The sequence below is a fragment of the Bidens hawaiensis genome, unplaced genomic scaffold (assembly GCF_021521415.1).
Source record: "Bidens hawaiensis isolate Kalapana, Puna unplaced genomic scaffold, B.hawaiensis_p1.1 tig00003244_1, whole genome shotgun sequence".
Taxonomy (NCBI): domain Eukaryota; kingdom Viridiplantae; phylum Streptophyta; class Magnoliopsida; order Asterales; family Asteraceae; genus Bidens; species Bidens hawaiensis.
Genome location: NW_027491178.1, coordinates 247521 through 273147, shown reverse-complemented (window position 1 = coordinate 273147; position 25627 = coordinate 247521). Strand labels below are relative to the sequence as shown.

General features: G+C 32.7%; 1 protein-coding gene across 1 annotated transcript; it reads left to right on the top strand.

Annotated features, from left to right (window-relative positions):
* The first annotated feature begins 17244 nt into the window (after positions 1-17244).
* On the top strand, positions 17245-23767 carry LOC143622935 (ABC transporter G family member 22-like). The gene is made up of 11 exons (XM_077093946.1): positions 17245-17310; positions 17828-18204; positions 19588-19655; positions 19797-20032; positions 20682-20837; positions 20939-21122; positions 21297-21599; positions 21955-22242; positions 22330-22614; positions 22685-22792; positions 23346-23767. The coding sequence occupies exons 2-11, from the start codon at positions 17835-17837 to the stop codon at positions 23556-23558; spliced, it is 2211 nt and encodes a 736-aa protein (XP_076950061.1). The 5' UTR covers positions 17245-17310; positions 17828-17834; the 3' UTR covers positions 23559-23767.
* Positions 23768-25627: the final 1860 nt, after the last annotated feature.

Here is a 25627-nt window from a genome sequence, read left to right as displayed (position 1 = left end):
CACGGGTTCTAATCAGTTTCTAGGTAATTAGGTAATTGTTCAATTTTCCGGGTTATAAGTTTGACCAAAAATGTAGATAAGTGAAACTGATTATCATATATGTTCTTTTCTAAAACGCGTGTATAAGAACAGAACATAACGTATCATAATCATTAGCACGTATCACGAGTCGTAGCAGTTGGAGCATACATTTGTATGAGGTGCATTTGTATGCATATATCTATCAATGTGTGCATTCTTTTGATCACATGAAAAAAGTGTTGGTTTGATTTGATATGATTCACATGATATACATGCCATCTTTCCATAAAAAGAATTGAAGATAGGAAGCAAGTAAAAGTGTACCAAATTATGTGTGGAAATATGAACTGTGTTGGTGTAACTACATATTCATAATCCTGATGAAACAAACTAACAAAGAATGACACAAGGGATGTCTATCTGTAAAACTATACTCATTATCATTTTCTCTGTTTTTTTCATTAAAATTACAATTGTGAAAGATCTTTTTAGAATCATACTTTACCATAGTAATAACATGTTGATCCAAGTTTCTTGTGAGAACCAAAATCGCACCAATTACTCGAGCTAAAAACCTTATCCTTTATCCTTATGACTATAGGATATAATTATAATATATTAGCTTCTGGCATGCTATCGCTAAGTTTAATATCAATTTATTTGATTCATAAAAGCTTGAATTCGACTTTTTATTGTTTATTAAATATTGAATAATTGTAATTTTATATTTTTACTTAACATATACAATTACGTGCCTTTATTAGTTTATATATTATAATATTTATTATATAAAGTAAAAAATCTTTTACTTGTATAAATAAGTAGGTTTATTTAGGCTTGTAAGCCCAATTGAGCTTGGTTGTGAAGCTCAAGCTTATTCATTTTAAAGTTTTTTAATCCGTTTTTGTTTAAGTTTTATCTTATTTTAAACTTTTAAAAAACCAATTTTAAATAGCTAATGAAACATTCGACTCATTTACATTTCTAATATTAATACACGCATTGGTGTAAAGTTTTACCCTAACATTTGATAAAATTTATATCAAAATATTTTCAATATTTCAAAATATAAGAACATAAAATATCTAAAAAATTATTTTCTTTTTATTTTTTGTTATGAGATGGGAGGACACTTGTTATTGATCTAGCTTGTGAAGCAAAAAAGGGGCACACCAATAGCCACTACACATGACACCATACCTAACACCAATAATACCAACATACATATCCACTCTGATTTTTGCTTTAATACAAAATACACCTTTTTATTTATCTATCATTTTCGGTCCTTTTATTTTCAATGTATATATTTTTTCTGAAAGCCATTTTTAATATATTTTATTAAGATATATCTATGATTGAGTTGTCCACTTTGCTTTAAGCTTTGAAGGCCCATTTTTTACTTTTGATATTTCATCTTTCACTATTGTAATGCTTTCACTTTTTTGCGATAATTTAATAAGTATTGGTTCGATTTATACGGCATTGACACGATACCAACATTCGTTATACAATACCAGTTCGGTCCATTAAAGTTTCGCTACCGTACCGTCACTCGATATAAGAAAGAAAAAACCCAAAAAATAAAGTCGGGATATGTTGTAAAGAATTTCGACACTTGTTTTACATCGACCGAAAATCATACAAATAAATATCATTAACTGTTACGATAGTTACCTATGCTGGTATCGATGTTGCTCGTTCAAAATTGATGCGGTACCGATATTGTTGGGACGATACAGTTCGGATAGTCATACTCTATTGCGAATACAACTCCATTTTCAACAAAATTAATAGCGAAAACCATTAAAACAAATGCTAGTATCATTACCGAAATTGTTCAAATGGTATAAGTTTGATTCATCATGGTAAGGAACAAAAAAATCAAATTAAATTTTTAACAAATTTTTTATTGAAACGTAGATAAAAGTAAGCACGTCGTAGCAGTATATTTGGAAATTTAGAAAAGATTTCATTATATGAATAATGAAAAGGTTAGATTACTCCAATTAATAAAAAGAATATGAATGTAATTTAGCTTTGATAACACGTATCTTTGTGCTTCAGTTATTTGTAGATTATTATTCAAAACTCGGTTTTTGAAAAATACGTACTTTAAAAGTTAGAAGAGAGAAACAAAATATGCTAGAAATTAATTATAATTATAAACTAATAATTTTTTAAATGCATAAAAAAGGAGAAATTAAACCTATGTATACAATCTATGTTAATGCAAAAACAGATGTGAGATGTTGATTTCATTACTTCATAATCTGTATATAATAAATAAAGAAAAGACGAAGAAAGTTTGGCTTTGGCAAAGACTTTGCGAAAAACATTAACAATATGATCATTTCTTGATATAACTAAGCATGAAGATTTCCCTAAGCAACCCTTTCTCTAACAAAATAAAAATCAACTTACACATACTTTGTGTTGCATGAAAATATAATCAGCTTAACGATAGTTGCACCTCGATTGTCACGTCAAAAGGTAAGAGTCGTAGTTTTCCAGCTCTTAGTTCTTGAAGGAGAGCTTTCAAACAAGTAAGTTTAGTCACTATGTTAGCAAGAGTCTTGTATGTAGATTAAATAGAGGAACGAGAAACGATTGTGTTGTTTGCGAGTACTCCATGAGAGAGGTTCGAACCCAAATAGATAGCAAATCCTCCATGGAATAATAATTTGTTGGAGGTAATTGTAAATTAGTAAAACTTATTTGTATGGAATATGAAATAGAGGCCTCAAAATAAAATAAAAACAAGCTTTTTTTAAAAAAAATAAATACTATTCGTTTTTTATTTGTTCTATATTTGTGTTTTTATAAAACCTTAAATGAATAAAATAATTAAAAAATGAAATAGTTAAATTGTTAACATCTACTTGTAGTTTATGAATTATGATTGATCTTATATTTATCAAGTTACAAATGCAAACTTTTATTGTTTGACTTGAACTAAATTGAGTACTAATTTTATAAATACACATGTCAAATTTGCCGATTTATATTAATTGAAAGTGACAAATAATGAGTATTCCTCGTCGTCTATGTCAAAGTTCCAATCACGGTGAACCAAATTTTTTTTATTTTTAATTTACTTATGCATAAATGTTATAAGGACTCTTTTCATTTGTCCCAGAATGTAACTTTGATTATTATTTATTGATTTTTTACTTCTTTTTTTAGAAATTTTGCTCTAACTATATGCAATAATAAATTTGTAACTTAAAATGTTAGATTTACTAAATGTTATGCGATAATGAGGTTAAAAAATTCGTTTAAGTTAGCCTAGATATATTGGAATTTCTGACTATGAGTTAGTCAACTTAAATAATTTGATCAGCATTAATTAATTATTTCATCGAATCAATAGATGACGATTGTAGGCTTACTCACAAGTCAATACAAGTATACAACTATAATATAATATCTATAGATCAAACGTAATAATCAAATAAATGCAATCTTAGTTTGGTCAACATTATTAGTTTATCGTTTACAGTTTGTTTTCTTTTAACAACGTTCAAAACCAACATATTATAATACTCGGGTGAGATTTCTTGAGACGGAATATCAACCATCCATATTGATTTAATGATCCAGACCTGACTCATCCCAGAATATTATCAAAAAGGACCCTCACCCCCGCCCCGAATCAGGTTTCGAGCCTAATATCTCAACTTCTCAATTATCCCAAGGCTTAATCATCATTCTCATGCCATTAAACCAAAATACCGGTTGTTATCGAATACAGTTTGTAATTTGATAAATTCTCAACTCAGTTATTTATTTAATTTTGTTCAAAAAACTACATATTTTAACAATAAAAATTTAAAACATTGAAAGAAATTTTTATTAAATAAAACTAAACTAATATCATACTCAAGCCAAAAAAACAAAATGCCTTAGAAATATATTAACATATGAAAAAGTCACTGGCTTTGAAAATTGTGAACTAAAATTGGTTTAAAAATAAAATTAAATAAATACATTTACAAAGATGATGGTAAGGTTGAAAATAATTTTCAATTATTTGAAACTTGACTAAAAGTTAGAGGCAAAGTTGTAAGATATTTTTAAACTTATGCAAATATGCAATAAAAGTTGTAAAATTAGTAATGCCATTTTTAATACTTAAAATTTTAAGATTTTCTAGCTAGTATAAACAGATTACATACATGTTTTAGGTTTGATTTAGTTTTTTTTTCGCTATTGACATCTAATTGTATAAACGATTTTACGTTTTTTTTAACGGCCAACTAAGTAAAGCCAGGTACTTCGTACGCGGCCCTCATTGGCTAAAGGTAGCCCGAGCCGGCCACTAGTCCGGACAGATGGTGCCCCTAGCGGTCCACCTATTGAGGGATTCACCGGATAAAACCCGACCCCATGCCCGCCAAACGGCACGACAGCGAGGAGCCGATAAACCGGGTGAGATCAGGACTCGAACCCTGGCAGGCCAGGGTCATCCCTTATATCTCCCATATAAGTTGGTGATAGTGGGATTTGAACCCCCTATCTCACTTATAAAGTGAGTGCTCTACCATGAGCCACAACGATTTAATGACACTTGATGAATTTTCGTTATTTCTCTATAATTTTATGTTTGAAATGTACTTATTTATAGAAAAGATATTTAATTTAAAAAATCTAAATTCTTCATCGGCATATTAAAGCATACGTACATCACATGCACACGTAACAATCAATTTTAAATTTTTAATAGAAACATTTGATTATTACTAAAAATGGTTTTAATATTATTAGTATTGTTTTAAAACTTTTAAATTTATAAAAACAACTATTTAAACAACTATTTAAAAACAACTAATGTACATACCTATTAAACCCGGTTCTAAGTCGACACCTATATCTACCATAGAAACTGAAAACTCAACCACCTAAAAATAAACACCTTTATTACACCTTGATACCTTGCAGACAACTTCTAACTAATATACCTTATATATATATGGCTCCGTCAATTAAGACATCTCATTTTTCTATTTAGACACTGATATGGGTCACATTATTAAATATAAGGCATATTAGCCTATCTGTGTATGTACTTTTGTGTCTGATTTGGAACCTAATATGCTCCGTATTGAGTAATGTGAAGCATATTGGGGATGTCTAAATAAATTTTTGGGTGTGCTTTCCTATCTAATATTATTACTGTGTAGACAATAACGGAGTCTACGTACATGTCCGATAACTCCACATCACCATTTTATCCCATTTCACTTACCTTTAACACCCCATTTCAACCAAGGGATTAAAATAATTTAACGTACCTAACGCCCTTTTTTACATTTAATACTTAACTCATATCCCTTTCTCACACTCGTTAACACCTTAACCTGTCCACATTTTAAAGCCCCTCACTTCCTTGCCGGAGTGGTTTTAAAGCTCCTTCACGAACCCTTATTATTATTATTATTATTATTATTATTATTATTATTATATGTAACAAGTCAAACAAACTAGTTTAAACACAAAAATCGTTCTTATTCTTAAAAACCAAATGCGCCTCTCATTAAACTCATGACAAAGATACATGTTTAGAATCCAATTAATAATCGACAAAGGTCAACTTTTTTACACACTCTAATCAATTTCACACTCAATAATCAATATTGTTTTCAAATCTATGAAGAATATTAAGTGGGGTCAACAGGGGCGGTTCCAACACGACCACCTTAGACCGTACACGTGTTGAGGTTAATGCGGTTTGTGACCACAAGCTGAGTTGTGTCCAGCGTGACCCAGTGCGGTCCGTACACGTGTCTAGTGGTGAACCTAAATAAGCATTGTAGACATTAGTTAGTGTCGTAGTCACGTGCGTCCACACCGTTAACCGGCCGGCACCGCCCACTAGTTATAGATATCTTTCATCTTTCTCTTGTAGCCGTTGTGTGTGTTATATGTTGACATTTTATCATTTTATTAACTAATCACATCATAATATCATATGATGATTGATTATTTTGTTTTTTATTTGTAATGCCTAATCAAACTTCAAGTTACACTTGGTTACTTAAAAGGATTTACTTTACCTAATCTTTTCTTATAATGATAATCGTAGTCCACACTAGTTGACTGTATAATAGTGGAAGTAGAATTGCATGATTAGTCAATATTAATAATATGTATATATAGTAACCTCTTATCAGTTTTGGATTAACTTGTCACTGATCTTTAGTTCAATTGACAAATGCTAGTTGGGTTAAGTGTGAGCCAATGAGATGTATCAGGGTTTGAATCACACACGTGTCAAGAATTTTGTGGGAACATCTTAGATTTTCGAATCCTAATTCAATTCCAACAATTGTATACCATTAATAAGGGGAAAACACCAATGTTTTAGTATTCAAACTCGGGTAATGTGGATTGTATGCGGGTAGTAATTAGTCTTTCGAAGTCCCCCAGACAACCAGTTGCACTAAAGCCATTAATTTTTTGGATGAGCAACATAGACACTAGAGATACTTCATGCTTTTACTCAGAACTTGTTACTTAATTGTTATGGATATATATACAAGCAAAGTTGTTTATCTTAATTCTAGCAGGTTTACGTAACTGTCTTACATTGTTTAATTTTTAGCGCGTGTTTTGACGACGCCCACGACATATGCTAAGAGGTTAGCAAGTAAGAAAGATATATAAGTGCTGAGAAGAGACGCCTAGAAGTAAAAGTATTCATGTATATCTTATGATTGTTAGTTAAGGGTTTAGTAACATCTGTGTGTATAATGTATTACGATTAATCTTGTATACTAGATGATTATGGTTGACAATCATGTGATGTATATTTTTAGGGAAGAGTTTGTAATGTGGTGATGTAGATGAGCATGCGTTGAAAGTTTGCCACATTACTAAATTAAAGATGGTATATCCGCTTTGCTTGCATTCGAAGTTTAGACTTGCCTTTTAATATGTGTTATTTTAGTTGATGAGTTACCCAATATAAAACATGAAATCTATTATTGTCTATTAGCGACACCGGATGATTTGTACCTAAAGTACTGTTAGAAACTTAGAATATATACACTGCTCTATAGATTACCATATAATCTCTCCTCTCTTTCAATACACTAGTCACTTCATATGGTCCCAAATAAATATTTTAAATACATTAATAGACCATAATAAGTTATCAGTGTAATTTAATATCTATTTTATAAAGACAAGTTTATAATTTATTTAAGGCATCGCAATCCTTGACAATAAATTATCGATATTGTAAATAGACAGAAAATAGATAAAACTATATTTGCTTCAAACAAACTATTTGTGGAATTTTTTCTTAAAAAATTATATTAAGATACATAAATAAATGGGAGAGATATGGGGAACTACCCTTCATCTTAGCCCGACGGGTGCGAAAGGGCCGATGTGTTTTACATGCGGGTTGAGGTGGCATTGAGCCACGTTGTAGGACATTACACCCACCTTGTTTGGTCCGTTTTACATGCGGGTTGAGGTGGCATTGAGCCACGTTGTAGGACATTACACCCACCTTGTTTGGTCCACGTGTGTGATTCACTAGCTTGGAGATGGTGATGTGTGTGGTGGCAGTCATATGATTGTTATAATCGTCATTTTTTCTAAAAGAAGTGATTTTTTTAAAGTTTAGTCTTACTGCTATAAACACAAGATTTTTACAAAATATAACCCTACTTCCTTGGTTCTCTACAAAGAAAACATACTTTGGGTAAATGCTTGGATGATGGATCATAAACCATATCTTATATAAAAGTGAACAACCCTTGGTGCGTCAAGGAAGAGGCGTTGCCCACGCTTATGTCCACATCTAGCAGGATCAGATCGCTAGTAGAACGCAAAACAAGGATGCATCGTGGATACAAGATTTGGGGGAAGTTTCACGACATCCGAACAAATATTTGTTTTTTGTTGTACTCAACCGTTATCGTAACAAACTGAATACATACTTGGGTTCCGCCAAAGCATGTTAATAGACCCAAAAATTATATTGTTTTTAGTAATATTAATTTACTTCCATTTTTCTATTTCTTCTCTAATGGAAATGATGAAAAAATCGACTTACCATAATTAAAATAATCTTTTAAGTTAAAAAATAAAATGGAACACAAGATAAGTTCATTAATTAGGGAAGTACACCCAAGAATTTGTCACTTTGAGGGGCCACTTTGTCTCTATAGGGACACATTGTTTCCAGTTTAGCTTCAACCTCTCTATTTGTGACAGCACATCCTCCACTCTAAAAATCCCTATCAATCTCGTGTATAATAATATTTAAATGAAGTATTATTTGGCCCATGTTGATGGATTTGCATTTTAAGTCCTTTAACTTATATTAAAAGTTTAAAACTACGAAGGAAAAGATTGGAAAGATGATATTTCATGTATGTGTTACGTATATATTTAATGTGTACGGGTATCGGTATCGAATAATAATATTGTCTATGAGACCAGGATGAAGCATATCCCAATATAGTAGATTACAGGACCATTGGATGACCTTCTCTCATTTTCTTACCTATAGAAATAGGTCTTGTTTATCGTAAAGATAAGTCTAAGTTGGACTCTTGGTCACGCGGCACGGTTGTGGTTATAAACGAGAGTTTAAGGTTCGTTTGACGTTTGTACTTTGTAACTTTCACGCATAAACAACCCACTGGCCGGTGATTAGTTGACTAATTTGTATTTAATGGTAAAAGTAATAATCCCACTACGTGTAAGAAAAATTATGAGAAGGTCATCCAATGATTCCTATCTACCATTTTGGAATCTACTTCATCATGGTCTCATAAGCAATGTTATTATTCGACACCCGTCCACATTAACTATATATATAACACATACATGAAAGATAATGTTTTGTAAAAGATAAAGTAGTGGTTTTATTAATGAAAGAATACATGTTGCGTCAAAAGATTTATCGTGAGAAAAAAAAAGGTTACCATACTAGTTCTTACTTTTGTAAAATAAATATTTGAATATACTGATTGATATTAAAATTTACTGTTTTTAAATTGATTATAGTTGTTTCCTAAATATATTTTGAGCTTTTATATTAAAAATTATGATTTCACATTAAACATTATACCTTACGTGTGTATGATATTGTCTTAAACAAATAATTAGTTGTTCTGGACATTACACTTAGCCAAAAAAATAATAATAAAATAAAATAAAATAAAATAAAATAAAATAAAATAAAAACTCTTGCAATATATTATCCATAAATGATGAGACGTTTATACTAGTTTTATAACTACAAACGTTACTATACTCCTACTAACTCCTAAATTACACCATAATAAACTCCTTGCATGTGATTGAATCCAAAACATTTAAGAGGCATGCACATGTACCATCTAAGCATGTCATATGTCTTGTACAAGAGGTTCGAATGATATTTTTTGTCATTAAGTTTCTTTAATAACATTTTTTATCAATATTTTCTAATAGTTTAGCATTAATTTACTTATATTCTTGAGTGCCACCATTCACTACCAGTCACCCGCCCAACACCTCCATTATGATACATTGATACCATCCACCACCAGCATCACAATCCTCGATCAACACTATCCACCGCTACCACTATCATTCTCACTGCCATCCAAACACACACGAACACGTGTTAGGTTTAGTGGTATACTCCCCAAGCTACAGTTCATTGTGGGTTCAAACCATACGAAGTGATTTTAGAAGTAGAGTGTGTGTGTGTTCGTGGTAAAAATAAAAAGTTAGGAATCTCACCCATCATTATCCATCCAATACTGTAACCTAAAACATATCTAAAGCACACAAATTGACACAAATTTTGAATCATCATCCATACTTCCACCTATTAAAAACCATACACATAAATTAACATAAATATGGAAAACACACACAAACAATACATATATTTGGTGGCAAGGTTGTGGTGGAAGAGAGGAAAGCTGGAGGTGAGAGAGGGTGTAGGGTGTGGAAGATGGTCGAGGCGAGTTCTGACTTATTTGAGGGTCTAAAATAATGTTTTTACTTAGAAATATAACATATGAGAATAAACGTCTTTTCTGTACGATTTGTAACACACACGAATTACACAACTCCAATAGAAAGTACAAGGGACTGAGAGCTAGAGTTGTGATTGGAGTGTAAGAATCGAACATGAACCAAACGTAGTATACTCTAAATTAATGGGGCCTCAAGTTTGAGTTTATTTTTTTTCACTACCCAAGCCAACCCGAAAACAAAACCATACGAGTTATCAGCTTGGTTCTAAATCATCATCAAAATCGTTATTATCTTTTACCCTAAAGTGTATACAGAATAAGTAATTACCTTGTCATACCTACCTTTAACTTCCTTCAAAATATTGAGTCATGTTTAATATAAAAGTAATGAGTTTCCTTTAGATACATATAAAGGCTAGTTGAATTTAATAATCCAATGTATAACATGTTGGCTGATTATTGATTCGGGTAATATGGCTAATTGGAAGAGTTTGTCGTTAAAATACAAAACTAAAAGTTAAGAGTGTCATTAACTACTTTATGAGCATGTATAACTGTCATAAAATGTATTGAAATTTAATTTGTTTAAAGTAAAATAAAAACGGTTGATATTTTAAATTCTTGATTTTGCAATACGATCCAAAGGCTCATCAGTGACCACTTGTCACTAACTCACTGCTCACAATCCCTCAAAATTGACAAGAAATGATTGGTGGTCTACCACTTATCCATTCTAGAACGTTTCTGAAAATCAGCATAAATGTATATTATGTATTATTCATATTATTCGAAAATATAAAAACTTTGTGTACTAATTGTATTTAAAAAAACAAACAAACTCAAATCAATGGATAAATAAGTGATACAAATGGCTTCTACTTCTACCATTTTGATAGTCGCATATATGGTACTGAGGAGATCCATATTTTTATTGTATCGTTAGACTTTAGTACTTTCTTAGTTCTTGAAAAATATGCATATATAAGTATTTGATACTCAATTACTCATTTATCATATTAACATGGATGCATCAAATGTAGGTTTTCTTTTCTATGTTTTTCCCTTTTTCTTTTTCTTTTAGCACATTCACTATGTTTTCAAATAAATACAATTCAATACATGTGTAAGGAATGAGGAGGATTCTATATTTTGATTGAATACAATTGGTTACAGGATTTCGTGCTTTGTAGCATGTACCATTTGGAACTTGTAAGAATTGTTCCATTGTTTTCAAATGGGGGCGTTGACGGGTGCATCTGGCGTGGAGTAGACAGACAATGTAGAAGCTGAACATGAACAATTAGATCTTATCTCAATCAAATTATCGAAGGTGGTGAATAATAATAACATAGGTTCGTGGATTTGGGATTTCGATGAATCTTTCTAGCTAGTTTGATACGAAAGCAAATTGATTTTATATGCCGCTTCTTCTTCTTCTTCTTCTTCTTCTTCTTCTTCTTCAAGGGACTCTTTCTACTTGATGGAACCGTCTTCTTCCTACTTAAGTCAATTTATTTGGTGGATGGATATTCTCAAACCATCTCCCTATTCAATCAATTTTTTGAGGTTCAGGGTATTGAGTTACCGTCGGTTATTGGTCGTCTATGTGACACTTCGGAGGAGTCAATGGATCATTTGTTTGGAACATGCGAGATTGCTTTGAGTGTGTTTTGCTATTTGAAATGGTTTGATTTACCAGTGTTTCAAACCATTTATGTCCCAGGAGTTTTGAATTTGATTGATTCGTTTTCTGGTTCGGATAATAAGAAAAACGTTATGCATGGTATTATTCAAGCAACCTAGTGGGTGATTTGGACATATTGAAATGACATCGGTTTTGTGAGTGAAGAAAGGAGAAAGATCAAATGTTGATTCTATTATCAATGATAAACATAATAAAGTTACGATTAGTTGGTCAGAGTTAATTAAAAATCCTATATTGTTATGTAGTTACCTCTTGTTTCTTCCAAACATCTCGATAGTATTTTAATAAAGTTTACTAGTATTTAACAGTTTAGGAATTACCTATTTAAGTATGAAAGTTGTATTTACTATTTTTCTTAACATGAAAAAAAAACTATATGTAAATAAATTTACAAGAGTAGTAAATCTGGAGTCAGAATTTAAAGTTATTTTCAAGTATCGCAAACAATATTTACCAAAAAAATAAAATAAAGTTGGTGAAAAAGATGTTACCTTTTCTTTCTTTGAGAAATGGCAGGTCAAAAAAGTTGAACGTACGTGCATTTCACGTGTCATTTTCCTAAAGATTGTATACGTCATTTTTTTTATTTTTTTGTTATAGAAATAAATATCGAGGATACCATCAAATATTAAAAACATCCTTCCACATGCACATACATATACACAAAGATACGTATTGTAATATGTTGTGTAAACAAAGAGTTATTTTTTTAAACATTTGTAGCATGTGTGTCGCCTAGAATATAAGGCATGATGATTTGACGTTATCTGCATCTTTCTACGGCTTATCAGCGGCAATATGTGTGACAATCGTCAATTTCAGGTTAACTCCGTTAACTCAACTCCGTCAATTCAAACTTAAAGATCATTGAATTTATAACGCACACTTCATTACATTTAAACTAGAGTTTAAATGACGCTTAACACTTACTACATGTGTAGTCTTTCGGGATTTGCACCGAAACGCAAACGAGTTGACGCAAACGATTGAGGAATAAACGAAAAACGTCAACATAATAATTATGGGATAATTATGTGTTAACATATGTGTTACTTGATTATATGGTGTGTAATGCTAGACAAGAAACAAGAACTAAGTTAGTTAAGTTAGAAAAACAACAATTGGAAGTGGAGGGACTTGAGTGTAACTTGTATGTCTATAAATATAACCTTAATAACTTAACCCTAACTCCTTATTATTAACCTCAAGTCCGATCGGCCTCCTTCCCTTGTGAACCCTTGGCTGCCGTCCACTCTATACACACATTCAACCATCAAATCAAGTGTTTGATTGAAGAACTAGGTGCTAGGAAGGTATAATTGATCATCATTTACATTCTTGTTGCTTGATTTTGATGTTTGTTGGGTTAACCACAAACCCTAGGCTGCCGATTTTGAGTTTGTACATAGCTAACATGATTGTTGTTATTTGGATGATGATTTGATAACTAGATTGAATCTTGTTGCATGGTGATTGTTGTGTCTTTGATTTGAGTTCAAACACAAACCCTAATCAAGTATGTAATATGTAATTGATGTGCATGGATGGTGTTTATGGAGTCTAGAGGGTCATATGAATGCATGATAGTTCATAGGTTGTTATTATGTTGAGTTTGGATGCAAACAGTTTCTGGACAGAATGTGTATTTGATGTTTAAGTGACTGTAACGAAGTGTAAACGTGAAAATTGGTTGAGATTATTGGTACTGCAGTAAACTAGGTTGAGTCTAGTTTCTATAAAGTATAAGTTTGTAATTTTTGGACAAGTAGAAGTTAACTTTTATGATTTTACAAAAACGTTGTGCAAAGCTGAGCTGTTAGACCTGCTGTTAGGTTATGTTGTAAATGTTATATCTCATGAACTACGAGACCATTTGGGTTGGTTCCACTTCTGGAAGTTGACTCATTGAGTTAGGAACCAAACCCAAGTGGTCTTGCATTTATTGGATTTTTCGTTTAACGGGAATTTCAAATAACATTCTGTTGTGCATGAATCTGACTGTTATGAGTTTGCTGTAATGATTTGATGATTGTGAGAAAACTATGAGGAATAAAAATGTAATAAAATATGTTCTAGAAACCTAAGACATATGTGCTTCTGTGGTGATTTTTGGTAAATTAATTGAGACGCTATGATCGGTGAAATAGTACAATCTTTCTAGTAGGATTTCTGTCTCGGTGAAACTAGCTGCTGAGTTTTATGAAAATGCATGAAATATGATACTTGCTAATTTATTATCGTGTTTTGACCAAATTGCCCTTGAGGGGAATGATTGCAAGATAATTGTCGTGTTTTGACTAAAATGCCCTCGCGGGGAATAACTGCTAATTGATTGTCATAATTTGACCAAAATGCCCTTATGGGGAATAATGGCTAGTTAATTGTTATGTGTTGACCAAAATGCCCTTACGGGGAATAATTGCTAGTAATGTACGTTATGAATACATGACACGTATATGATTGCTTACACATGTGATGTGTCACAAAAACACTTGTTAAAGTCACACACGATTCACAAACGAAACACGAAACATGTTATGTGCATAGGTATTATGTGCCGGGTCTAGAGACTCGATAATATTCCGACACTTAGAAAAATCTCTTTGTTGTTTTAGAACGTTAGAGAGAGTTTTTCGGTGACGCGCATCTTGGTGATTTATTTTGGGAATTTCTTCGCAAACAGTGAGTTTCACTTTCCCCTCTTTAAACTGTTTTCAAACGTTTTTCACTTGGGGGAGATAACATACTCTACAACGCATTTAAGATTTTGTTATAAATTATATATCACTTGTAAAGGCTAAGTGGCAAACGAAACATTTGAAGTCCTACACATCGAACCGGTTAATATTTAGAATAGCGAGTCACTGTTGAGTAGTACTACTGGGTTTGACAAACCCCACCCAACGCTAAACTCGACTGGAGGTCGAGCGGGTGTAATTTTGGCTAACACGTACCATGGTCTGGAGGACCTGGTGACAAGGCACTTACTAAACGAGTCAGCTTCGGTGTCGAACACTTAGTAATACTTGTTGTATAGACTAGCTACCTATCGATATATAATTTGACATAACACTATCTGGTAACGCAAAACGCTTAACGCAAAACGCCGTAACGTGGTTACGCAAAACGCTTAACGTAAAACGCTGAACGCAAACGCTAAACGATTTATTTTATATAACTTGTGAACTCACCAACCTTGTGTTGACACTTTTATTATGTTATTCTCAGGTAGCCGAGGCGGGCGCGCGGTTTAGGAACATGCATTGATTGAAAACGCTTTTGTCCTGCAAACTTATTTTTAACGATTATCTTTGGTTTTAAGTCGTCCTGCGTGACGCAACTTTTGATTAAAGGTTTTTACGCTTCCGCATTTAAATTACTCGTAAACGTTTTCATGGTTTTGAATTTTTATTTTATGGTTTGATTATAACTGATGATTCCGATCCTGCCAGTTGACACCCTCTGACGGTAAAACTCCGTTAGTGGATTTTGAGGGTTTGACAATATGTTCAGGGTTCTAGACTCAATCTAAATGACATCCCAATTCCTATTTTTTATTTTTGAAGAAGGTGGGGGGGGGGTGTGGGGGGGGGTGGAGGGGGGATGACTTTCGGTCCAATCACTTCAGTTGACCTGAGTTTTTTTAAAATTATATATATAATATGTATGGAAAAAAAAGATATGTATTGTTAATATTTAAACTCAATTACTCCGTTTATTTAAACTCATTTGTATATAAAAAAACTGGACAACTCAATAAGCTTATTTAAAATTTAATTGTTTATACCTAATAAAAAAACCCTTTTATAGTTAAGTCATAAGTTTTTTCTCGCGCCTTCGATCCAAAAAAAATAATTAATGATTTCTAGGACGGCCATGACTAGACATTTAGACTATTAGAACATGATGTGTAGGAGAAAAGATAGTTGATAAGTACGAAATCCATTGCATACTTAGCTTACGAAATAATTGGATGGGTTCGATCGTTGTTGATAATGAGAAATAATCTCCCAAATAATTGGAGGTGTTGTATTTATGTGTATAGAATAAGTAGATGAGATGGCAACATTCGATTCAATCTACCATGATTTTTATTTTAAAATAAAATATTTTTTTATCAAGATGACGATAAAATGATGTTACAAATTCGTCAACCTATTTTAGAAGAAAATAAACAAATAAGTACTGAAATAACTTTTCATTGACGAGTTAGGGACATGCTGTTCATTTGGTATATATTCTATTTTGTCTCATTTTTGTATTATATTGTACATATAAAAGCCTTTAATAAGCAGGATAAGTGAAACAAGTGGCATCACATCCGATTTCCCTAAATGTGAAAAATACGAAAGTGCTAAGTTTCTTGAAATTTTTGCTTACACACTACCACAAATGATTCTCATCTATAAGCGAAGATCAGCACAGTCTAACGAACACCTAATGTCAGCACGGTCGTCTTTGGTTTGAACGTTTGAAGGGTTAATCTTAATTGTTAATATGTGAAAGGGTCAAATGATTAAATCGATAAAGAAGGTTAAAGATTAAAAGTTGATGATAAAGATAATCAATAAAAAACATAAATAATGATGGAGTTATAAAAATAATTATGAGTTAAAGTTAAAGATAAAATTTATTTTTAATTAGTTTATTTGGTTTTCTAGTTCGAGTCTAGTTAGAAGATGACGGGGCTCGGCACTTATATATTCTGTATTTGAAAACTGTTGGTAATCTGTCGATACAACATTTCCCACAAGTTGATTTCTCGATCGGGCATCAACTAAGGATTTTCATTGGAAACTACCTTTCACGACAGATAAATTAAAATGTCTCATGTTTATAACTTCTTTAATTCGTGCTTCCTTACTTATTAGAATATGAAAATAACTAATAATAAATGAATAAAAAATAAATCATGATAACAAATTAATAATGATGATGATGTATGAGTGTACATGCAATGATTTTAAGGAAAATTCCAAGAGATTTTTAGTACCCTAAGACAAAGGTAACCTGAGAATGAATGACAGCCTCACAATATGAAAGATTGAAGGGCATACGATACTATACTAAGAGTATCATGACCTATGCATCTTTCCACCTCCATCTATATGAAGCTTCAAACTTACCCTACCAAATTTATTGCTAAAAGTTTAAAAAACTGACTTCTCAACTGATCTCAAAACAAACCAAGAAAAATGAAACGAATTCGTCAAACAAATGCAAACATAAAATAAAATCGAATTTGGCCACTTAACACGTGTACGGGAAATTAATTTGAAAGTGAATTATACAACTAAGTTCCGCCTTCGGTGTCATAATAAATGTTTCATCATGAATATCTAATGCATTTATACATCTTGTCAAGTGATGTACATAATCATATACAGAAATTATAATTTCATTTTATTTCAAGATGTGCTAGGGTCATTTTTGTCATTTCATTAAAGTTGCTATTATTAGGCTTTTATATAAAAGGGCATATAGTTGGAGGTGGCTGCCTAACAAAGTAAGTGAATCAAGCTTCACTTTGGTCTGCTCTCTCTTTAAATTTGATACAATAAGTCTTCATTCCTTCAATTCTCTCTTTGGTAAGTAAAGAGTTCTATGAACTTCAAATATTACCCTTCTTCGACTACTATAAAAACAGGTATTTGTGACGGTTTTGTTCGTCACAAGTTGCTGGTTTTATAATAGCATGCTAACATGAGTTGATCAAAAGTACTTTCTTTTTCTTAAATCTTTGATCATGTTTAAGTCATAAAGCTACTAAAGATTATATAAATTCTCTAGCACGTTGTTTTATGACTAACATGATCAAGGTAAATAAATAACTTGAATATACATAGGGATTGTATAAATACACCTTCCCTTGTATATGTATACTAGCTAATGGTTTAGAGTTCACATGATATTGTGTTTCTATGTATATATATAAGAAAAGTTATTTTGAGTTAAGGTTTAAGTGGGTGCACTCTCTTTATCTTCTTGATTTGCTCTTATTATCTTATCTCATCCTCTCATGATAAGACTGGGATCTTACTGAGTATAATTGTTTTTGTTTGTTTATATATTTTATGTGACATATATGTTATTGATGATAACCAACTAGGGAAACTATGGAGAAACCGACTTCGAGCTTAGGGTTATGGAGAACACAATCCGATCAACTTCCCCAAATAAGTGAAACCTTTAGAGGTGGCAGTACAGAATTGGGCAGCGGTGGTAGCAGTGGTACACATTCAAGAAAGTCTAGTAGACAAATGGTGCTTGCATCCCCGGGCCGAAGTGGAGGCAGTAGCAAAAACAATACACACATAAGAAAGACAAGAAGTGCTCAAATGAAGTTTGATCTTGATGATGTCGGTAGTGGGGCCGCATTAAGCCGAGCTTCTAGTGCTAGCTTAGGGTTCTCGTTCTCGTTCACGGGATTCACTATGCCTCCGGATGAGATTGCGGATTCAAGACCTTTCAGTGATGAAGACATACGTAAGTATTATCATTAACTCATTCATCCATTCATCCATGGTATAGTAGCAGAAATCGTAAATGTAATATTTCTAGGATCGAGTGGCTTAAGAACCCTCTATTGTATTTGTAATGTTTTATGTTTTTTTGTTCTAGCTACTTGTTAGGACTGTTTTTATTTATTTATATAAAATACCGCCTTTTCAAAAAAAAACTCATTCATCCATTCATCCCACTTTTCATTTCTAGAAGACATGACGTGAATAGCAAGTAATGTGATGCAACTAGTTAAGGCAATGCCATAATCGTAACATGCTTTTAGTGGTAGGGCAATGTAATAAGGGTAACATACATATAAGTTAAGATTTTCATATTTTTTTAAGTTATTTTTTGCATTTATAGATTGTTTAGAAAGCCATAAGAATTTGTAGGTGATTTATAGACCTAATTGTCAAACTGGCTTTAAAGTTTGAATAATATATTTTTTTTTCTTTTCTTTTTTACTTTTTCTTGTTTCATTAAACACATAATTTGATTTTTCTTTAATAATTTGGTGTGTATATAACTTTTAAAAAGTTTTTAAATCCATAACTTACTTTTTCTTTTTTTTTCTTTTTGTCATCAAGATGTGAAAACGGTATTGTATTCAAAACAAAGTATTTTGTTTACATTTACGAGACATAAATTATATAAACAAAACTTTTTACGTCTAATATATTGTAGCGTGAAGCCATGAAATGACATGAAGTTAATAACTTTTGCGATTTGGTCACATGATGAAAACCTTTTTGTTGGCAAAAAGACAACAAGCACCTATATAACAAGAAGCAGCTGAAAAGTAGCTCAAAAGAAAGAAAATGAAACACTAAACTGATAATGTTTATTTTTATTATTTAAAGAGCAAACAAATAACAAGTGTCACCATTCCATTACCATACAACTGTAACCAGCTAGCTAGTTGACAGGCCCAAAGTAGACTAATGGGCCCCCATAACTTTCTAAAGTGGACCATATACATGGCCCACTATCTTTCTGCATAGTCCTCAATGAAATGGTGCCTTGAATTATTATTGTCATCTTGATATCTTTAATCTTTTAGCTGTTATTTTCTCTTGGTCCCCAACATGCATAATCATTATCATCATGCATCAATTTGTAAGCTAAAAACAAGACACAAGTTTTAAAAATCTTGTATAAAACTTTGATCCTTTTAAGTTTTAATATCTACCGTCGCCTTTTGGTGGGTCCCACGTCTACTTGTTATGTGGAAAAGAAGAAAATGGATTTGACATTAGCAGACTTAATACTGGAAACTAGTAACAAAATGATGATAGGAGTATAGGACATAGAATTTTGAAAACATGAATCGGTTGCAAACGTATGATGTTAATAAGCTTCTAACAGCCGAAGACATTGAAGCTGGAACGCGTAAGAAGTTTCAGACAGAACCCACCTTGCCAATATATCTTAAGGTATTATTAAACTTTAAAGGTTAACATTTTTATAAAACCATGAACAAGACTAGTTCAATATAATATAATAAAAGGTATATAAAGAACTTGATAAAATGAACAAAAATATCACAAGTCATCTATTTTTTATATGTTATGCAGTTTACAGAAGTGACATACAAGGTAGTGATTAAAGGAATGACATCTACAGTAGAGAAGGATATTCTGAATGGAATAAGTGGTGCAGTGAATCCTGGTGAAGTTTTGGCATTAATGGGACCTTCGGGAAGCGGGAAAACTACGCTTCTGAGCTTACTTGGCGGCAGGTTAACGGATCCTGCTCCTGGGGGATCAATCACTTACAACGACAAGCCATACTCCAAGTTTCTAAAGAGCAGGTTTGTGTGTTTTTGTTCTACTTGTGTTTAGATGTGCCATTATTAAGTATGGGTGGTGCTAGCCCATTTTGGCCCATTGTATAACTTGAGTATAGTCAAATTGACCCGTTGTCTAATTTGAGTTGACCCAAATGAACCCATATGCAAAAAAATTTCCCAAATCGGCCCGTTCTTAATGCGAGTGTGCATAGGTCGGTTTGGAGCTCAAACTGAAACAAAAATTCGGTTTTTGGGGGCTTGAAAAGGTAAAAAACCACTTGTTTTTTTTTCTCCGGTTTTTACAATGAGTTCGGTTCGATGTTCCTTTTTTTCGGGTTTCACAATGAGTTTGGTTCGATTTTGCCATTTGGACTTGAAATTTTGGGCCAGAAATTGGCCCATAATATTGAACTTGGGCCTCTAACTAATTTGGCCTAATAGTTTTCGTTAATTAATGATTAATTGATTACACATTTTAAAATTATTTTTATAAATTACTTAACATTCGAAAAATAAAAGTTAAATTTTTACGTCTGCACATTTTATTGTTTTTTTATAATTACTTAACAATACCGTGTGTTTGTGTTGGGTTCGTTTTTTTGGTTTCATATATGCACACCCCTACATGATTGCCACCACTACTGGATACTAATAACAAATGTCTTTGCAGGATCGGATTTGTAACTCAAGACGATATCTTGTTTCCTCATCTAACAGTGAAGGAAACATTAACATACGCGGCTCGTCTACGACTCCCAAAGAAGTTAACCAAACAAGAGAAAGAAAAACGAGCAGCCGATGTCATTCGTGAACTAGGATTAGAGAGGTAAAGTTTTGCAAAACATTATAACTATCTTAAAACATCTAAAACTACACCAAACTAATTAACCAACTTATAGTTTTAACTAACTTTACACCTTAAAACAGATGTCAAGATACAATGATAGGAGGCACTTTTGTTCGGGGTGTTTCGGGTGGAGAGAGAAAACGTGTTTGCATTGGACTCGAAATAATAATCAATCCCTCCCTCTTGTTCCTTGACGAGCCGACATCCGGCTTGGACTCCACCACTGCTTTGAGAATCATTGAACTCTTACAAGACATAGCCGAGGTATGCTTGTGCGTGTCACAACGGTCAAACCTGGTTGAGTTGACCCACAAACACTTTTTATCCACTTTTGTAAAGAAAAAAAAATTAAAGATAATTACTTTTTCATAAAGCTGAATTTTTTTTATTTGACCGATTTAAGATAAAACATAACCCAAACCGACACATTTATTACAGACAGAGAAGACTGTGATCACCACGATTCACCAGCCATCGAGCCGACTATTCCACAAATTTGATAAACTAATCCTACTTGGCAAAGGGAGCTTGCTTTATTATGGGAAAGCATCCGAAGCAATGACATACTTTTCATCAATAGGATGTTCTCCATTAATCGCAATGAATCCCGCAGAGTTTTTGCTAGATCTTGCAAACGGGAACATGAATGAAGTTTCTATACCTTCAGAGTTACAGGACCGCGTAGGCGACTCACAAAGAGAAACGAAAAATGGGAAACCTGCTCCATCTGTTGTACATGATGTAAGTAACATATTTAAACATAGCATATCATCACCTGTTTAGCATAAACCAGCGGTGTGCATGGGCCGGTTTTGGGCTTAAACCGAACCCAAAAAATAGAAAGTGTCGATTTTTGAAAACAATTCTATCCTTTGGGCTTGAAAATTTTTGGGCCGAACAAAAGTGGCCCAAAATAATGAGTTTGAGTCAAAAACTTTGGGCCTAAATCTTTTTGTTATTAGTAATTAATTAATTAATTATTATGCATTTAGGCTAAAATATTTGGGTTACACTGCTTTTTAAATTCTTATAAATTACTTAATGCAGAACATACTTAAGTTTGAATAAGTTAAAAGATTTTGAAGTTTACTTGCAGTATTTGGTGGAGGCCTACGAGACAAAAGCGGCTGAAGAAACGAAAAAACAACTTATGATCAGTGCACCAGTCGATGAAGAACTCAAATCAAACGTCGACTCAATGAAACGTGAATGGGGAGCTAGCTGGAGAGAACAATACTCGATATTGTTCCGCAGAGGAATTAAGGAAAGAAGACATGATTATTTTAGTTGGTTAAGAATCACACAAGTTCTTGTAACTGCAGTTATCTTAGGACTTTTATGGTGGCAGTCAGAAGTTCACAGCCCAAAAGACCTTGATAATCAAGTAAGAAATATTTACAAAAAAAAACAAAAAAAAAATTATGAATATATTTAGTGAATCAAAATCATAAGTCTACATTCTCATTTGCAGGCAGGATTGTTATTTTTCATTGCTGTATTTTGGGCATTTTTTCCGGTTTTCACAGCAATTTTCACATTCCCACAAGAATGCGCGATGTTGAATAAGGAAAGAGCTGCAGACATGTACAGATTAAGTGCATATTTTATGGCAAGAACAACAAGTGATCTTCCACTTGATCTGTTTCTCCCAATGCTTTTTCTTCTTGTTGTTTACTTCATGGCGGGCTTGAGACTAGCCGCTGACTCGTTTTTCTTAACCATGGTTATTGTCTTCCTGTGTATAGTTGCAGCTCAGGTATACCATTATTACTGAGAGTCTGATATAATTATAAGTTAGTTTTTTAACTGTGAAACAAAAATGGCAGGGACTCGGGTTGGCTATTGGTGCTACATTGACCGACTTGAAGAAAGCAACGACTTTAGCTTCTGTAACTGTAATGGCTTTCATGCTGGCTGGTGGTTATTTTGTGAAGGTAAACACTAATAGTAAAAAGAAAAATGATCAACTAGGATAAAAATATAGTCCACCTACCTAGTAGGGGGTGCGCATGAAATAGGAAAACCCGAAAAAACAGAACCGAAACAAAAATCAACTTTCGTAAAAAACTGAATTTTCGGTTAGGTTTTGCATGTCGTTAAAACCGATGAAACCGAACCGAACCAGACCGAATTTATGGAATTTTATTTTTATTATGAATATTAAGTAGCTTTTAAAAACTTTATAAATAGTGCCCAAATACATAATAATCAACTAGGTTTTAATTAACAAAAAGATTTAGGCCCAAATTAATAATTTTGGACCAATTTATTTTCCAGCCTAAAAATTTTAAGCCCAAATGATAAAACTGAAAAAATAAAAACCGAACTGCTGTCAAAAACTCAAAAACCGAGTTTTCGGTTTTTGGTTCGGTTTGAGCTCAAAACTTTCCTTCTCTTAGTAGAGTATTGGTGGGGCCCGGAAACTTTCCCTAACGGGTTCTCATGGTCAACAAAACAGTATGAACTAATGTGATGATATTTTTGCAGGATGTCCCCATATTCATTGCATGGTTACGATACTTGTCGTTCAATTATCACACATACAGATTACTTCTGAAAGTGCAGTATGAAACCATAAGTCCAGTAATTGATGGTATAAAACTAGACAGTGGTTTGAAGGAAGCCACTGCACTAGGAATCATGGTATTTGGGTACCGGCTTTTGGCATACTTGTCTTTGAGGAGAATGAAGATTCGTTGACGAATTGTCATAAAGTAGTTTTTTTTTTCATTTCATACCAATGGAAAAGGTAACAAATGGACAAGTTTTGAAGTATGAAGTGAATGAAAGTGAAGTTTTGAAATCATAATCAAGTAGAATGTAACATAATGGACAAGTTTACTTGCTATTGGTCATTAGGGGTGTAACAAAGAAATGAATGAATTTAATGTTGTTGATCTTTGTATCTAACATTTAGGCTATGTGTTATGGTCCACACTTACACATAACATTTAGGCTATGTGTTATGGGTTCGGGATCACATCTTATAATCGTGTGTTCACGTTTGAATCAAGATCGAAGGGGCCAGGCATTTTATGCTGCACAATTTGGTTGCGAAGGTGACACCGATATTTTAACACTTAAGTACTTTAACATGCTCAATAGACTGCTACTTCGCTAGGCAGGCTTGGTTCGATTGTCGAAAAGAAGGCCACATACAAGTTTGTTATATCTAATAAAGGAATTGAAATGTGATTTTGAGCCGCCTTTGAGGTGAAGAAAGTTGCCTTTATTCAAGTTAAAGGGCGTAGGGATGAGCTCGGGATGGTACTGGTACCGATCCCGAAAATTTGAAATATTTGGTACCAGTATTGAAATGTTCGATTCGGTACTGGTACGTTACCAGTATTTTTTGCAAAATTCAAGAAATACCGGTACTATACCGATACCAAAAACGCTCATCTCTGGTTTACAACATGTTGATCCTTCTTAAAAAAATATTTTGGATCCTACCTAGTAGGGAACAGCCCAAAACAAAAGAAATCCCAAGTATTTACAGTTTACTTTTCTCAAAAATATAAATTAATTCAATGACGATTTTTTTTCTAGTATTTTAACTTTCATTTTATTAAATAAAGATTAACAATCAATTTAATAGCCTAAGGATATGTAATAGTTCACAATGATGTGGTGGTGTAAAAGCTCATCTGAAAATGACATACACATCATAATTGTAAAAGCTCATCTGAAAATGACCGATGTATGTAATGTCGTCTATGATTATTTGTTTAGAAATATTCTTAGATCAAGTTACTTTCATGATGTGTTTCAAGATACTTATATTTTGGTTACTTTCTTTTAATAAATAAATATAACATTTTCATGTATCAACTTATGTTATAAAATTGAGGGTCTCTAAAGATAAATGAAACTATTTTAAATTTTATAATTAACATATTTATTTTATTAAATATGAATCAAAATGAATAATCTTTTTAAAGAACGAATCCATATGTTAATCGAAAATAGTCTCGAAACTTTTTTTCGCTTTGAGTCACCAAAATGGTGTACCAATGAATCATTTGCATGGTTGCTATAAATAAATCGGAGGTCCCACTTGTCAATCAAATCCTCGATCAATGGCACATGAAGGATTCGAGCCTACGCACTCAACTTTCAAAACGGTTTTTGTTTTAACCCATAGTATGAGTAGTATGACATAATTTTTGTTTTAACATGTCTAAAATGGTATTTAAATAAATTGTTATTGGATTTATATCCTCCCAACTTTCACTTGTTGGACGGAAACACTCCTAACTATCAACTTAATTACTTCCTCGTATAAGCCTTATAAGATTCATATAGTTTTTCGTAGATAAATTAGATGTCTCGTATATGCCATACATGCCCCGTGTGGTTTTAAAAAGCGGGAAGCGAACAAAAGTGATGGGGGTCTAAAACCAAAGCGCGAAGCACAAGGCACAAAAGCGAACGCTTTGCACATACGAGGCGCAAGTAATATTTATCATAGGCTTTTAGCATCCCGGCCTAAAGTTTACCTATAAATACGCATTTTATATGATTTATTTTATAAATTATCTGCATGTAAACTTTAAAGCATTATATAGGATTTATTATATAAATTATCTACATGTAAACTTTAAAAAACATGTTGTGCAGCATTTCTATGCATAAAAACCAACCGTATACAAAAGACACTCCTCTCACCTTCGCTTCAGGCCGCTTTTTGCTTAAAAGTCCGCCTCATTCTCGCCTTTTGAACATTGGTCGCCTTGTGTAGGCAAAGACGATGAGGTTTTCGCCTTAGG